At 38.2% G+C, this 16,206-nt stretch overlaps 1 protein-coding gene across 2 annotated transcripts in view; it reads left to right on the top strand.

Annotated features, from left to right (window-relative positions):
- Positions 1 to 16,206, top strand: part of LOC150108059 (cystathionine gamma-lyase-like) — a 228,190-nt gene that overhangs the window by 104,491 nt on the left and 107,493 nt on the right. For both annotated transcript variants that reach the window (XM_090415555.1, XM_090415556.1), the window contains exon 5: positions 1,791 to 1,922. In XM_090415555.1, the coding sequence (XP_090271681.1) occupies positions 1,791 to 1,922 (132 nt within the window). The remainder of the gene's footprint in view (positions 1 to 1,790; positions 1,923 to 16,206) is intronic.

The raw sequence follows: 16,206 nt of genomic DNA, 5'->3' as shown, positions 1-16,206 counted from the left end.
AAGTTAGTACTAAAAAATGCAAAAGGTTAGTACAACAAATTAAACAACAAATATAAATAACAAACACTATATTAGTAACAAATCCAACAATGAATAAATACTATCCTGATACGCTGCAATTGAGGTCTCTTCAGTGGGAGCCAGGCCCAGATGTGGAGATAACAGGCAGAAGCAATAGCAAGGTCATCTCTACCTACAGGAGTTGTCAAATGGTGTGCCACCTTTTTTTATTAAATTATTCTGGATTTAGAGAAAGATGTTGAAAAATTTATTTTTCACTTGGTTAGACTATAATAAATTTAGTTTAATCCTTTATCCAAGTGTGAGCAAACAAAGTTTGCACCTGAAAGTATCTTCAGGACTGGGGTAAGATAGTACAACACCGGGCAACTCGTTGCAAAGGTGGAGCACGATTACTCACTCCTATCTCAGTATCTCCCATAATGCAAAACGCATCTCCTTGCGGATATGTATAATGTTATACATTAAGAGAAGGGCCACGACCCAGACTAGTTTCGACCTTTATTGAGGTCTCTTCAGTGGGAGCCAGGCCCAGATGTGGAGATACCAGACAGAAGCAATAGCAAGGTTATCTCTACCTACCTGAAGATACTTTCAGGCGCAAACTTTGTTTGCTCACACTTGGATAAAGGATTAAACTAAATTTATTATAGTCTAACCAAGTGAAAAATAAACTTTCAACATCTTTCTCTAAATCCAGAGTAATTTAATAAAAAAGGTGGCACACCGTTTGGCAACTCCTATAGGTAGAGATGACCTTCCTATTGCTTCTGCCTGGTATCTCCACATCTGGGCCTGGCTCCCACTGAAGAGACCTCAATAAAGGTCGAAACTAGTCAGGGTAGTGGCCCTTCCCTTTAATAATGTATAATATAATATTATACATATCCACAAGGAGATGTGTTTTGCATTATGGGAGATACTGAGATAGGAGTGATGTAAGCTTGCTCCACCTTTGCAACGAGTTGCCCTGTGTTGTGCTATCTTACCCCAGTCCTGAAGATACTTTCAAGCGCAAACTTTGTTTGTACACACTTGGTTAAAGGATTAAACTAAATTTATTATAGTCTAACCAAGTGAAAAATAAACTTTCAACTTCTGTTACATTCATATTGCTTTTGTCTTTCTTATCATCGATGGTTAAGTTTATCACATTGCTTGTTTGCTTTTTCAAAACTTTTTTTTACCACTTTTTCACTGCTCTTTTACACCATCCCTCTTTTCTATCAGACAAGCACTCATCCTCCTCATGGCATTCTCTCTACTAACACTTTCAGTTACTAATACGTTAGTGCTTATCAAGTTCTCATTCAGCTCACACTTCTCACACACACACTCTTCTTCCATCCACCTTAAATATCCATAATTTATCTACATAACTGAAGTAACACATGTAGCACACCTCACATTTCACAGAACAACTAAAATCAAAATTAAATTCCTGCAAAGACAAAGTCGGCAGCTTTTCTTCGCTAGTTACTCTACTAAGCTCTGAGTTCATTGATTACACAAACTAACTTAAACAAACAAGCCCATATACTTAAAACACTTCAAGCAAATGGTTGACTGCAGTGATAGGTTCTGCTTAAGTACAGACTGTTGATGCCACTATGAGATATTTAAATTAAATAATTATGTTAATAATCATATTAAATTTATCCCAAGAATTTTTTCTATCTCCATATACATATATATTACTGCAATTATCAACTCACTATGAACATGTGCAAGTTGTAATGGCATTGTATTTTTTCCCCCTTTTTTTCTAGATGGTATGGTTGGAAACGCCAACTAATCCAACTATTAAACTCGCAGATATTAAGGCCATCTCAGAAATTGTAAGAAAATATTCAAGAATTATCTTAGTTGTCGACAATACCTTTATGTCATCTTACTTTCAGGTAAATATATTATTACTCACTTTTGTACAATAATGTTAATTACATTGCTTATGCTTAGTAATACACTGCTGTGTACAGTTAAACATACGAGACTAGAAAAAAATAATGATAATGCACTGCTTTTTCTATAAACAAATACTAAAGTATCAAAAACAAGAAGATTGTGTATTTGTGGTGTTCACAGATGCAGTTCTTCCTTAGATTATTAGTGTCATTGAAACATGGTTGACAGTAGGTGACATCCTGATTGAAATAAAAGCTGAAGGCTATAGCATATTAGTTAAAGAGGTTGTGGGGGTGGGAGAGGGATGGAAAATACAGCATGGTGAAGTGTTAATACCAATGAGTTATGTCTTGTCAGAGTAGAGAACTGCAAGGGAAATTACACTGAAGGACTTTGAGAGAGTGGATGGTGTGATGTAGAGGTGAGCAAGACAGGATATTTAGTGAGGTGTTACTATAGGTTGCTAAGCTAAGCACAGAGAATGGTGAGCAGGGAATAATTAGACAAATTAGCTTAGCAAGTGCAATACAGATGATCATTATGCAACATTTCAAATATAGAACAGAATTTAAAAATATGTAGTAATAAGGCAACTCAGTTTCTTACTTCTTGAGGGACAACTATCTTATTAGTTAGCATGTGATGAAAGAAATACATGGATTATTGAGGTATGTTTAAGTGCAGAGAAACCTCTTCAAATACTGTGAGTGATCAACAAGATTACTTCAAATCTTATTGAGTGATCCTAAAGAATCACTACTAACTCATTACTCCTGACTTGACTCACTCCAGGACAGGAAACTCAGCAGTGGTTCCACACACTGACAGAGAAAAAACCTGCCACTGAGTAGAACCTCTCTACTCTCCAGGAAGTAAGCAAACCCAATGATGAACATTAATAATCCTCATCAGATACCAAAGTTGAAGTAATGCAGAAGTCATATATTTCCCATATACAAGTAGTCAAAAGGTCTCACACCTTATTACTAAAATGCTCTGGATTAGAGATAGATGGTGAAAGTTTTATCACTTGGTTATACTATAAAACCAAGTTGGTTTTATCCTTTTTCCAAGTGTAAGCAAACAAAGTTTTCGCATGAAGTCACTTCATGACTGGGCTATTTGTATATAGAGGCTAATGACTTCAAGTCAATTGAATTAGCATCCCATAATGCAAAACACATCCTGGTCTGGCTCCCACTGATGAGACCTCAATAAAGATTGAAACTGATCTGGGTAGTGGCTCTTTCCATAATGCATAGCATTATGTATGCCTGTAAGGATGTGTGTGTGTTGCATTATGGGATATAAGGCAATTAATGTGAGGCCTCTATATTCAAGTAGCTCAGTTCTGAAGTGACTTCACATGCAAACTTTGTTTTCTTACACTTGGATAAAGGATGAAACCAAGAATATAATTTCCTGGCATCTTGAATTTATAGTTTAACCAAATGAAAAAAACTTTCAACATCAAGGCGGTTAACTCAGATAAGGCTAACCAACTCTGTATCAATCATCTTTGTGCTTTAGTTTCAATTGGTCTTTTGGTTGCTCATCTGCATGAGACTAGTGCTAAAGGAAAACTTTAGCACTAGTTTGTAGTATAACCAATAAAGGAATACCCTTTGACTGTATGATGATATAAAAGAGCTAAGGCCTTTCTCTCTCTCTCTCTCTCGTCGGCATATGCTACATGTGTCTTTTTTTCTCCTAATACCATCAGGCTCTCTTACATCTTTATATTTAGGCCTATGATGAAAAATCCTTTACTGTTTCACCTCAATAAAGATACCTTTACTCTACACAATGAGTTAGCCACATCGCTTCCGTCTGACCTTTGGAATAACATTGACAATATTACATATAACAAAGCTGCAGCGATTTCTGACCAAAAGAAAAGTAATTGAATTAAAAAACTTACTGTACTTCTTCAAGAAAAACAAAACACAAAGAAAACATCTAGATTACTCCAAAGTAGTAATTAACCTTTCTTCAAGAGTCCTATCAAGAACAGAAAAATATCTACTTTTGAAAGGTTTCAACTTCACTTTAATGCCATGCTACATCCCAAAAATTGACATCATAGCTCAAATCGAGAAAGGAATATGAAATTTGCCTGAGGATGCATTGGATCTCATCCAAATACAAAGTACAGCATTACTATTACAAAGCAAATTGCCACCCAGGAACTTACTATACATGGAATTCACGGCCCTCAAAGAACTAAAATCAGACAAAAACATCGTTATAATTAAGGCAGATAAAGAGAATGAGACGGTAGTCATGAACTCAGAGGATTATAACAAAAAAATGAAAATTCTTCTTGAAGATTCTAATACCTATACACCCTTAGACAGAGATCCCACCTGGCAAGCTCAGTAGCCCAGTCGTGAAGTTACTTCACATGCAAATTTTGTTTGTTTACACTTGGATAAAGGATAAAACCGATAATATAATTTTTTGGCATCTTTAATTTATAGTATAACCTTTGACACCAGCTTAGTCAATTTTCTCTGGACCCTTTCCAAGATATTCTCATCCTCTTGAAAACAAGTTGCCCATATATGGCTTGATCACGGTCTCATACAATGGATTCATAACCTCTTTACTTCTTGCTGTGTCCTTCTCATTATTATTATCATTATCAACATTATCAGACCTCCATGGAATCAAAGACTTATTGTGCATGACAGAAGGAAGACTGTTTGTCACACATGAAGCTCATCATACCATGCCTTAAATACATTCATGTTGTCTGCAGTCACCACAATCTCAATGCATTAATCATTCTCTACTCTCTGTGCAAAAAATCCTCTTCTCACTTGTCTTGCTCTCACACTCTCATTATATAGCTTCCAGTGATGACTTCTTGTTCTTTTTCCATCTTCCACTATTCTATTAAAAGCCTTTTCAGCATTAATCTTTAATTCATTAATTAGTGCATGAACAAAAATCAAAAATCAGTAATTAGTGCATGAACAAAAGTAGACTGAATGAACCATCCAATAATAAAAGGTATGACAGGAAAAATAGACGTATGAATGTGAACATGAACAAAATGAAGGATAGAGTGCTGTGTGGAGACTCGTTAGTACGAGGTGTGTTAGTAGAGGATTTGACAAAATCGTACCAACCTGGTGCGACCATAAAGGACGTAACTGCGTCTATTAGAGAGCAAAAGGAAAGGGTGAAAGAAATGATTGTTGTGGCAGAGTGAATAAAATGGGGGGAGGAGTATTGTTGATGATAGCTGATGAGCTCCAGCCAAGGAGAATAGAAGCTGAATTGCAGGATAGAGAAAAGAGCACATTTGAGGCCATTTGGTGTGAGATTGTGGCTAGCAGAACTAAATATACAATTGGGTGCTGCTATAGACCAGGTGATGGAAAAGATGGTGGTGACAGTATGCACAAGCAAATAGAAGAAATGGGTGGAAGGAGGGTGATTATTATGGGAGATTTCAACTATGGTCGCATTGATTGGAGTGAGGAGAGGACACACGGGAGGAAGGAACTGGATTTTATGCGGTTATTAAGGGATAACTATCTGCGACAGCATGTAATGGAAAATACTAGGGGTCAGAGAGTGCTTGACCTAGTAATTACATCTGAGGATTTGGCTGTAACAAATATGACCACATTGCCACCAATCGGTGAGAGTGATCATAGGGTCTTAACTTGGGAGGTGGCTAAAGGTGTAGAATTTTCAATTAAGACAGGGTACATGTGGAATTATCGGGCTGGAAAGTATGACAAGCTTAGGAGTTTGATTGGTTCAGTGCCATGGCATGTACAACTGCAAGGACTAGAAGTTGATAGTGCATGGGAGGTAGTTAAGAAGTGCTTGCATGAAGCAATGGCTGACTGTATACCTAGAGTCCGAATAATAAATCAAGTAGGGGTTAAATGGATGAATAACACCATTAAGCTTGAGTTGCAAAAAAAGAAACAACTATGGAGGGAATTTAAGGAGAAGGGTGACCGGCAGGCACATGAACGGTATAAAGCGCAGGAAGGAAGGGTGACGAGTGTGGTAAGAAAAGCAAAAAAGGATTACGAAAGAACATTGGCCATGCAGGCTAAAGAGAATCCTAAACAGTTTTTTAGATATGTAGCAAGTAAAAGGAAAAATGTACATGGCAGATTGATTTTAAAGAATGCCGATGGTAGGGAGGTAACTGAATCAGTTGAGATAGTTGAGTTACTGAGTGAGCACTTTGCAAAAGTATATCATCCAGGTGGTGACATTGCAGAAACGAATAAACCAGTAGATTATACGGGAATTGTGGTTAATGAAGTGGAGGTGAGTAGTCTATTGCATAACCTCAATGTCAATACATCTGTGGGATTGGATGGTATACCAGCTCGTGTTGTACGAGAAGCAGCTAAAGAATTGTCAGTACCCTTGACCATTTTGTTTAATTTGAGTCTCGGGTCTGGGTTAGTCCCGAGCGGGTGGAAAGAGGGGAAAATAGTTCCACTGCATAAAGGTGGTTCCAAGACTGCTGTAGTAAGTTACCGACCGATTAGCATATCAGGAATCATTGTCAAGGTCTTAGAGAAAATAGTCAAGAGGAAAATACAAGATTGGATAGAAGAAAATGGGATACTGTATCGGGGACAGCATGGTTTTGTGAAGGGTAGGTCATGCCTCAGTAACTTGCTCACGTATTATAACACAGTGACGGCTGAACTGGATAAGGGTAATGGGTTTACGGTGATTCTACTGGACCTTGCCAAGGCCTTTGACAGGATTCCACATGGAATTCTAATCAGTAAATTGCAGCATATGGGAATGGACATAGGGTTGGTGAGATGGATAGGAGGGTGGTTGACGGAGAGATATCAGAGAGTGGTTTACTCGGGAGTAGAGTCCACAAGACGGCCTGTGACTAGTGGTGTGCCACAAGGATCTGTTCTTGGACCACTGCTGTTTAATTTGTTCATAAATGATATAGGAAATGATCTGAGAGGAACAGTTCATTTGTTTGCGGATGATGCGAAGTTGGGTAGGGCAATAGTGAATGCAGATGACGTCAAAATTTTGCAGGATGATTTGGATAGATTGGAGGTCTGGGCTAAGGAGAATGGATGTCAGTTTAATGTGGCAAAATGTAAGGTTATGCATTTTGGGGTGAAAAGATTGGCGGCAGTTTACTGCATTGGTTTAACCGTTCTCCAGGAAATTGATGAGGCACGAGATTTAGGAGTGTTGGTAGATAAGGAATTGAAATTTAGGGGACACATTGCAAAAGTGACCAAAACGGCTCATCAAATCACTTGGTTGCTGAAGAATACGATGACAAGCAGAGACAAGCAGGTTATTGTTCCTCTGTATCGAGCCTTGATAAGACCCCATCTAGACTACTGTGCTCAGATTTGGTCACCTAGGTTTCTTCTTGATGGGGAGGAGGTGGAGAGGATCCAGAGGCGAGTGACCAAGATGATAGCAGGTCTGTGGAATGAACCGTATGAGAACAGGTTGAGGATTTGTGGGTTGCAAAAATTGGTTGATAGGCGGAGGAGGGGAGATATGATTGAGACATTCAAATTACTGAAAGGTTTCTATAAAATTAATTCAGAAGATATTTTTGAGAACAGGGCTGGTTGTGGGAGGACTAGGGGACATCCATGGAAACTGGGCAAAAGTGTGGTTAGTAAAGGTGTTAGAGCTGGGTTCTTTACTTTTAGAGTAGTGAATGAGTGGAATGCACTCCCTGAGTCTGTGGTGGATGCTGTGACAGTGAATGAGTTTAAGGCGAGGTATGATAGATACTGTATGAATGTCAAATAGTTGTGATGAATATGATTTGGGGCCTCCCTCGATGAGTCCAATGACTCCCTGGAGTTGCCCGTAATAATAATAATAATAATAATTAATCTTATAAAAATTCTTTACCATTCCAGATGTCTCTATCATATTTCCCTCCATCCTCAGTCTACTACACTGTGCAAATTGCATTTTGACAACCTTTCTTTGTACTCAACATTCTAGAGAACAGAAACAGCTTTAGTCAAACAGCTTCCAGATCCTTTGAAATATCATCTTCATCCTTTTGAAAACTAGGTAACTAAATCTGTGGACAATAGTTCATATGTGGCCTTATCAAGATCTTATACATTGAAACCATAACCTCTTTCTTTCTATGAGTCAATATTCTTTGCATCATTCTCTGTTACATAATGCAATGCCTAATGTAGGTACTTAGAAATCAATAAACTCCTCCATTTCAAGGTACAGCAGTTAGAATGGTGGTGTTTCTGGCTGGTCACCAGTTGGTGCATGGGCCCAAACCTGCAGGTAATGAGTCAGGAGGCTTCGTGATCAGCTAGCGCATAATCCTGCTGCCACATACTCTGCCAGGTTGTGTCTGGAGTGTATGAAGAGGGAGACCGAATAGTGGTATGTTGGGAGGAGAGGAGGCCATATCATGGCATGGAGACTGGTTTGTCTCTGTATATAAGTCATGTCAAGAGCCTATCTTCTCTCACTGCACATTCCCACTATATCCTTCCATCTAATCAACTTATGATCAAACCTATGAAGATTCTTGCAGACAATAAAAGTGACACTGCAACAAATAATCTCCCTCATAAACTAATCCCATAGGGAAAAAAAGTCACATCACAACCAGCCACAATAGACAAAGCACACCAGAATCTCTTCACTAAAAACTCACTTTCACATCCGCTTTACTAACATCATCCATGGCATTACCAGAAATATAAATGGCACCCACCATCACTTGCAGTCTTTCAGACCAGACATCTTATTTCTGACAGAAACCCAGATCACAGCTATATCTACTACTCTCCACCTCCAGTGCACAAACTACATGCTTCACGGTTCTTTTTGCCACAAGGGCAGCACCTGTGCCTTTGTGAAATCTGACATAGCCTGCCAGAGAATGGCTAATTTAGAATCCCCTGCTTTTGACCTTCTCTGGCTCAAGGTTTCCTTGTCTTTTAGTAACTTTCATTTGTTGCATTTACCAGTCTACAAACACTAATAACCACTCAGATCTTTTCACATTCCTTTCCATGAAACTTGACCACCTACAATCCAGCTATCCAAATAGTGAGATCATCTTTCTGGGCAACCTCAATGTCCACAATTCCAACTGGCTCCACTACTCCAACACCACCAATCAAGCAGGATGAGAAACAGAAGTCTTTGCTATAAGTAATGACTTAACACAAATTTTACATCTACCGACTCAAATCCTTGATAACTCCCATCACTCTCCAAATACTCTGGATCTCTTTTTGACCATTTCTTTTTCCAGATACACCATAGAGGTTATTTCTCCTTTTGGCAACTCAGACTACAATCTTGTACAAGTCTCCTCTCTCACAGAATGCCCCTCCTCCAACCACTCCTGACCTTCAGAATTTTTACTCCTCCTTTCCTTGGTCTGACTATTGCTTCCATTCACCTGATCTTAATACCTGCTGTGAATGAATCACAGAAATTATTCTCACTGGTATGAAGGCTCTCATAATCCATTCAACCCATAATCCACATCCACTTTCCAAGCCCTGGTTCAACCAAAAATGTTTCAAAGCAGTCAAAGAAAAAAAAATTCACCTTACTGCATATGGCTTGCATCAAGACCTCCAGCTTCATACCTATACAAAGCACATAACATATGCAAATCAGTCATCAGTAGATCCAACAATATCATAAAGGCCTGCAGAAAACTTGCCTCCTGTCCAAATAGAAACTGTGCCTTCTGGTCACTTGCTAAGAGTGTTGGATGCAACTGCTGCTCTCCTGCACTTCCATGTTTGTCTCATCCTAACAGCACTCTTTTTCTCCAACTCCTGCATAAATGACCAAGGTAAATTACCTCCTACCATACCAGAATCCAAGCATCGTATGCTTCCGATAGTTTGTCAAAAAAAGCCTCAAAAAATTACTTTATTTATTTATTTATATACTCTTATGGCAAAAGGAATACAAAACAGCTACAGGTCAATGTCCAGTCTGGAAACCAATCCAGGGTCTCATCCGTCACCTTGTGGATGTCCTGTAGGTCACCATCATGAAATTTAGAAAAATTACTAAATAACTTGGATACTAAACAGTCTTCTGGTCCTGATAGTATCTCCTCAATTGTTCTCAAACATCGTGCTCCATAGCTCACACCCATCCTGCATCATCTCTATAATTTATTATACATATCTGGTACTTATCCCAATGCATGGAAGCAGTTACACATCCATCCTATTCCAAAAAAGGATGCTAGAAGTCTATTCACAAACTACCTACCAATTGCCATCATCTCTGTCCTCTCTAAAATAATGCAAAAGTCATCAATAGCCAGCTCCTCCACTACTTAGATGGCCATAAATTAATCTGTTACTACCAGCATGGATTCTTCCATTCAAGATCCACAGTTGACCTTTTAGCTGACCTCACCCACCCAGTGGTGGAGGTTTGGAGAAAAGAAAAGGTTTGGAGAAACTTGTACTGACACTCTTGACATTTCAAAAGCTTTCTACCATGTATGGCATCAAGGCCTACTGAACAAATTGCCATCCTTGAGTCTTCCTACTACCTTCTGTAATTGGGTAGCCAGCTTTCTTTCTGGTCATTCTTTGCAAGTCATGGTAGATAACTACCTCTTCTCAAGCTTCACCATCAATGCTAGAATGCCTCAAGGCACTTGTGATCACCCACTCTCTTTCTCCTATACATAAATGACCTACTCACAATAACCACTAATCCCATCCACAGTGTTGCAGATGATAGTACTCTCTATTCATCCTACTTGTTTGACAAATCATGCAATACTCTGACATTCCAATCTACAAGATCATCTACAACTAGTGCCTTAGACATTGATCTACATACTATCCTCCAATGGGGGGGGGGTGAGGAGCCTTGTTATGTTCATTGCCTTTTCTTGCATAGAAGAGATCCCAGATCATATCCTTAGTAATACACAAATCCCCAAACAAGATCAGATCTCTTTGCTTGAACTAATGTTTACCTCCAGTCTTTCCTGGCATAAACACATTACATCAATAGCCTCCTCAGCATCCAAGAAACTTGGCATTCCCTTTTGTTCCAGAGTGTTTTACATCCAGCCAACTCTTCTCTATAAATACAAATCCCTCCATATTTAGAATACTGCTCACATGTTTGGGAGTGGTACACCTAAAACTTCTCTTAAAAGCTGTTCATATCCTTGGAAGTTTATTTTCCACTTGGTTAGAGTATAATAAATTTAGTTTAATCCTTTATCCAAGTGTATGCAAACAAAGTTTGCACCTGAAGTATCTTCAGGACTGAGGCAACTCGTAGTAAAGGTGGTCTAAGCGCTCATCACTCCTTGTCTCAGTATCTCCCATAATGCAAAGCACATCTCCTTATGGACATGTATAATGTGATGCATTAAGGGAAGGGCCACTACCCAGACCAGTTTCGACCTTTATTGAGGTCTCGTCAGTGGGAGCCAGACCCAGAAACTTCCATTTTTTGGAAGTTTCTGGTTCCATTTTCTTCCATAAATGGAAGAAACTTCCAACATCTTTCTCTAAATCCAGAGTAATTTAATAATAAGGTGGTACACCTTTTGGCAACTCGTATAAGTAAATATGACCTCGCCATTGCTTCTGCCTTAGTATCACCAATTCTGGGTCTGGCTCCCACTGACAAGACCTCAATAAAGGTCGAAACCGGTCTGGGTAGTGGCCCTTCCCTTAATGCATAGCATTATACATGTCTGCAAGGAGATGTGCTTTGCATTATGGGAGATATTGAGACAAGGAGTGATGAGAGCTTGGTCCACCTTTACTGCGAGTTGCCTCAGTCCTGAAGATACTTCAGGCGCAAACTTTGTTTGCGTACACTTGGATAAAGGATTAAACTAGATTTATTATATTCTCTTAAAAGCCTTGATGCCATCCAGAGGCGTGCAATTAGGCTTAGGCTCACTCCAGTGAATTGGCAACCACCATTCCTCCACCTTCTGTTTCACCTGTTAATACAGCTCCAGCTGCCCAGACTGTGCAACTGCAGACATACAGAACCTGCTTCTGTTCATTCTCTTTTATTTCATCCATCTCTGTCTTATGGATGGCCTTCCTCAAGAAATATTCCCAAACTAAAATCTGCACTCTTCAAAAAATCATCAATAAACTTCTAGTTTAGTCCTCATCTGCACCCCACATACACACATACAGCACTGATATGCCTATAGGTCTCTCAACCTCTCACGTATAGGATCAAATTAAAAAAAAATTGCCCATCAAAAACTCGAAATTCATTTGCTTTTCTTTCAGATGCTATTTCATCATTCCAATCTATATTACGATAATTCAAATCACCCATAAGGGTCACCCTTTTCGTATTTGCTTGGCTAATTTGCTTATACATTTTATTGTCACTGCCCTCCATATTACCAGGTCTATAACAATGTCCAACTAAATATTTAATTTTTTATCCACCTCAACCTCACACCACTCTGCCTAAAAACAGTGAAAGCAGTGACAGTCACTGCTCCCCTTGCATGGGCACAACTCCTTTTCTGTCATCAACAGCACTTCCCCTCCTTTTTGCCCTTTGTCTTCATATATAAAAACTTCATATCCATTCATCTCTCTCTCTCTCTCTCTCTCTTTTGGTCAGGAAGTCATCCTTATCCAATGTCTCACTTATTCCAAAAATTTTTGGGTGAGCAAACACAATTTTTTTTCCTTATTTCTGAAATCTCTATCATTTATATACAAGCACAACAGCTGATTTCTTGGTGTATAGCAAGTTCCTCTGATATCCCATCTTGGATGTGACCCCTTCTTGCCTTTCCCAATCTACCATTCCATTCTTGTCTACTCACCCATTCATATTTCTCATACTGTCCCTGTTTTTGCTCTGACTTCCCCCCCCCCTTGTTTCCCTGTCTGTCTTGCACTCCTGTTCTCATTCTTTTCTTGTATGCTGCGCACTTTCCCATTCTAAAACCCTCCATTAATCTCTTCTACCCTTATTCTTCTGCTCTTATGCATCACTTCTTACCTACTCAGATCTATTCTACACTTTCTTCCTTCCAGCAACAGCCTCTCAGATGACTCACAGTAAAACCATTTAAATGTAGTCTTTCACTCTTATATAGTTCCATTTGTTGCTCCAATTTATCCTGCACATTATGGCATTCTTTGAACAAATATTCAAATTTGTAGGCAATGATGTGCATTAACTTTTGTATTATTATTATTATTATTATTATATGGGCACCTCCATGGAGTCTGATGACTTATTACAAGAGGCTGCAGTGTTTTTACACAACAGTGGTCTGACTCATGAAATTCACTTAACTTAATGTAATCTTGTGTCCTGAAATCTTATCTATAGAATGATTACTTTGATCAAAATAAAGGTTCCAGAGAAAAGTACCTGGTAAACACAACTACCTTGTGGGACAAGTTTTTTTATCCAAGAGTGTTGGTAATAAATTTTCAGTTCTTTTAACAGCAGCTGTTAACTGGAGCCTTGATTAAAATTGGGCAACTTTTAACTGAGGTGACTATAACTACCTTCAATCTGTTTATATATTTTGTTTTCAAGTGAAATAACTGGAGTATATTACATACAGTACTTAAATATATTTAATGCCTTCATGAAGTACTACACAGTCAATAATAGAAAAATTTATGGAAAGAGATGTCAGTGACAAAATATCCACATTTATTAGAGAAATTCAATTTATTTTTATTATGGGCATCTCCATGGAGTTTGTAGACTCATTGAGGGAGGCCCTAAACATCTACCAAACATTTGTACAATATCTTCTTGCATTCGCCATGCACTCACAACTGACACTGGCAAACCATTCCATTCATTCAACACTCTCCAAGCAAAAATCTAGTCCTTACACCCTTATTAACTGCACTCTTTCTCAGTTACCAGGGTTGACCCTTACTTCTCTTCCAATTCCTAAAAACTTTCCTATGTATCAATCCAATAATAACCTTTGGGCAACTTAGATGTCTCTATCATATCTCCCTCTTTTCTGCCTCTCAACCACCTTCTATAAGTTCAACCTATTCTAATACAGAATATTCCATACACCTGCCATGGCAGATGGTTAGCCCTCTGGTTTATGCTTTGTACTGTTCATTCGCTTGCTGGTTGCTTTTTGATTTAAATTCCCTCCACAAGCTTATCTCTTTTATCAATTCTTGTTTAATGCTACTACTCATCCATTTAATTCCCACTGGATTTATCCTTCTGACTCCAAGTATGCAGTCTGCTGCCAACTCAAATGCTCCTTTAACATTTCTCATGCACTATGAACATTCAACTCCAGCAGTTTCTTATACCCATGGCACTGCTTCAAGTAAGTCCCTAAGTTTGTTGTAATTACCAGCTCTGAAATTCCACCTATATCCCCTTCTCAGCTGAAAATTCCATATCTTTAGTCACTTCCCACGTCAAGCCTTCATAATCACTCTTGCCAACTAGTGGTAATGTAGTCAACCTGGTTATAGAAGAATCATCTGGTGCAATTACTACTGATCCAGTACTCACAATCTCCTGATATACTTCCATCACATGCTGACAAGTAATTATTCCTCACTAGCTACATAAATTTCATTTCTTTCCATCCATGTTTTTCATTTTTCCAATCCACATTCTCATAGGCAAAGCTCCCTTATAATAAATACCTGCCTCCACTCATCGAGATTATTTTCTGATGCATACCAACTTCTACTGTGGTCACTTTTTTGAAATAGTCCAAGTTGATTGATTAGATTTTCAAACCTTGCTGAATGAAAAGCTTGTTAACATGCAGATCTATTATAAAAGCAGTATTCTTCTTATTATTATTCTCATTATTATAATCATCATCATCAATTGAACATCTCAATGCAGTCCTAAGAATCATCATTGAAAGTCCATGTTAACCACTATTCATTTCCTTTCATATCTCTCCTTAAATTTATTTACAGATAAAACACTCTTGGCTGCCTCCATCAATCCACTTTCCAAGCAAAAAATTTAATTCTCACATCCATGCTAATCACACTGTTACTTATCTTAAAGGAGATGACTCTGTTTTTTCTTCCTTGTTATTGTATTTTAAAATTTGTTTTTATATTATTATTATTATTATTATTATTAGTTGTTGTTGTTGTTTTCAGATGATGTGAAGCTTGGGAGAGTTATTAGTAAAAATGCTCATGCTGTGGCTATTCGGGAGGATTTGAATAAACTAAATTTTCCAAAAGGTGGACACAGGAATGAGGAGATCAGTTAAATACAGTAGAATGTAAGATTTTGAAATTTGAGAATCTATACTCATATCAAGTTATACTAGAAAAATGGAGGAAGCAAGGGTTATTGGGTGTTATATATATAAATTTGAAGTTCAGAAGACATATTGCAATGGTTGTGTAGACAACCAAGAGGACTGCTGCATTGTTGAGAAGGACAGTGACCAGTAAAGAGAGCAGTAGTTCCATTTTATCTGAATTATTATATTCAGATCTGGTCATTGGGATTTAGGGGTGATTGAATCTTGTAGAAGGTGCAGAGACAGATAACAAAAATGATATCACAAGTACAATGTTGGTTATGAGGATAGATTGAGGGCATGCAGACTATAGAGTTTGGTGAATAGAACCCAAAGGGAGAAATATGATTGAGCATTTAAGCTCAGTCCTATCCCTTTGTGAAAGAAAGTTGTAAGGGGGGGGGGAGGAGAAGGAGCATGAAATGCATTTCTTGAAAGGGCAGTGAGAGTATGCATACTGTGAATGAGCTTAAGAAAAGGTATGATTGCTGCTGTGTTGTCTAAAGTGGACCTCCCACAATGAGTTGCGACTTCGTGTCTGGAATAATAATATATGATATAAACCCACATAGTAGTTTATGTTTCTTTTATAGCCTCAATTTTCTAGTTATTCATGAAATTTTTTAAATGTTCATTCTGTCTTTGTATCAGTATTGAACTTTTCACAGACCTGTTTGCCATCTATCCAATTCTGAATCCTGTCTACCATCTCTCATCTCAATGAAACCTAAATCTGAGCGCTGTAGTCCATGTGTGGTCATACCAAAGCCTTGTTTAGAGGGACAATAACTTCCCTATTTCTACTCATCAGTATGTTTTTCAATGTCCAAGTGATACTTTTGCTACTTTATCAACTTAACTGGTAATTAGTTTACGGAAACAACGCATATAAAGTATATTAATTAAAGGTAACTTTAATGAATAACTTCTATATTTCGGCAACATCACATTGCCATCTTCAGGAACATAAAGATATGGTA

This window comes from Typopeltis vanoorti, chromosome 3 (genome assembly GCF_054136105.1).
Source record: "Typopeltis vanoorti isolate ZY-2024b chromosome 3, IOZ_Tvanoo_1.0, whole genome shotgun sequence".
In the NCBI taxonomy this organism is placed as follows: domain Eukaryota; kingdom Metazoa; phylum Arthropoda; class Arachnida; order Uropygi; family Thelyphonidae; genus Typopeltis; species Typopeltis vanoorti.
The sequence above is the reverse complement of the archived record's forward strand: the minus strand, read 5'-3'. Positions and strand labels throughout refer to the sequence as shown.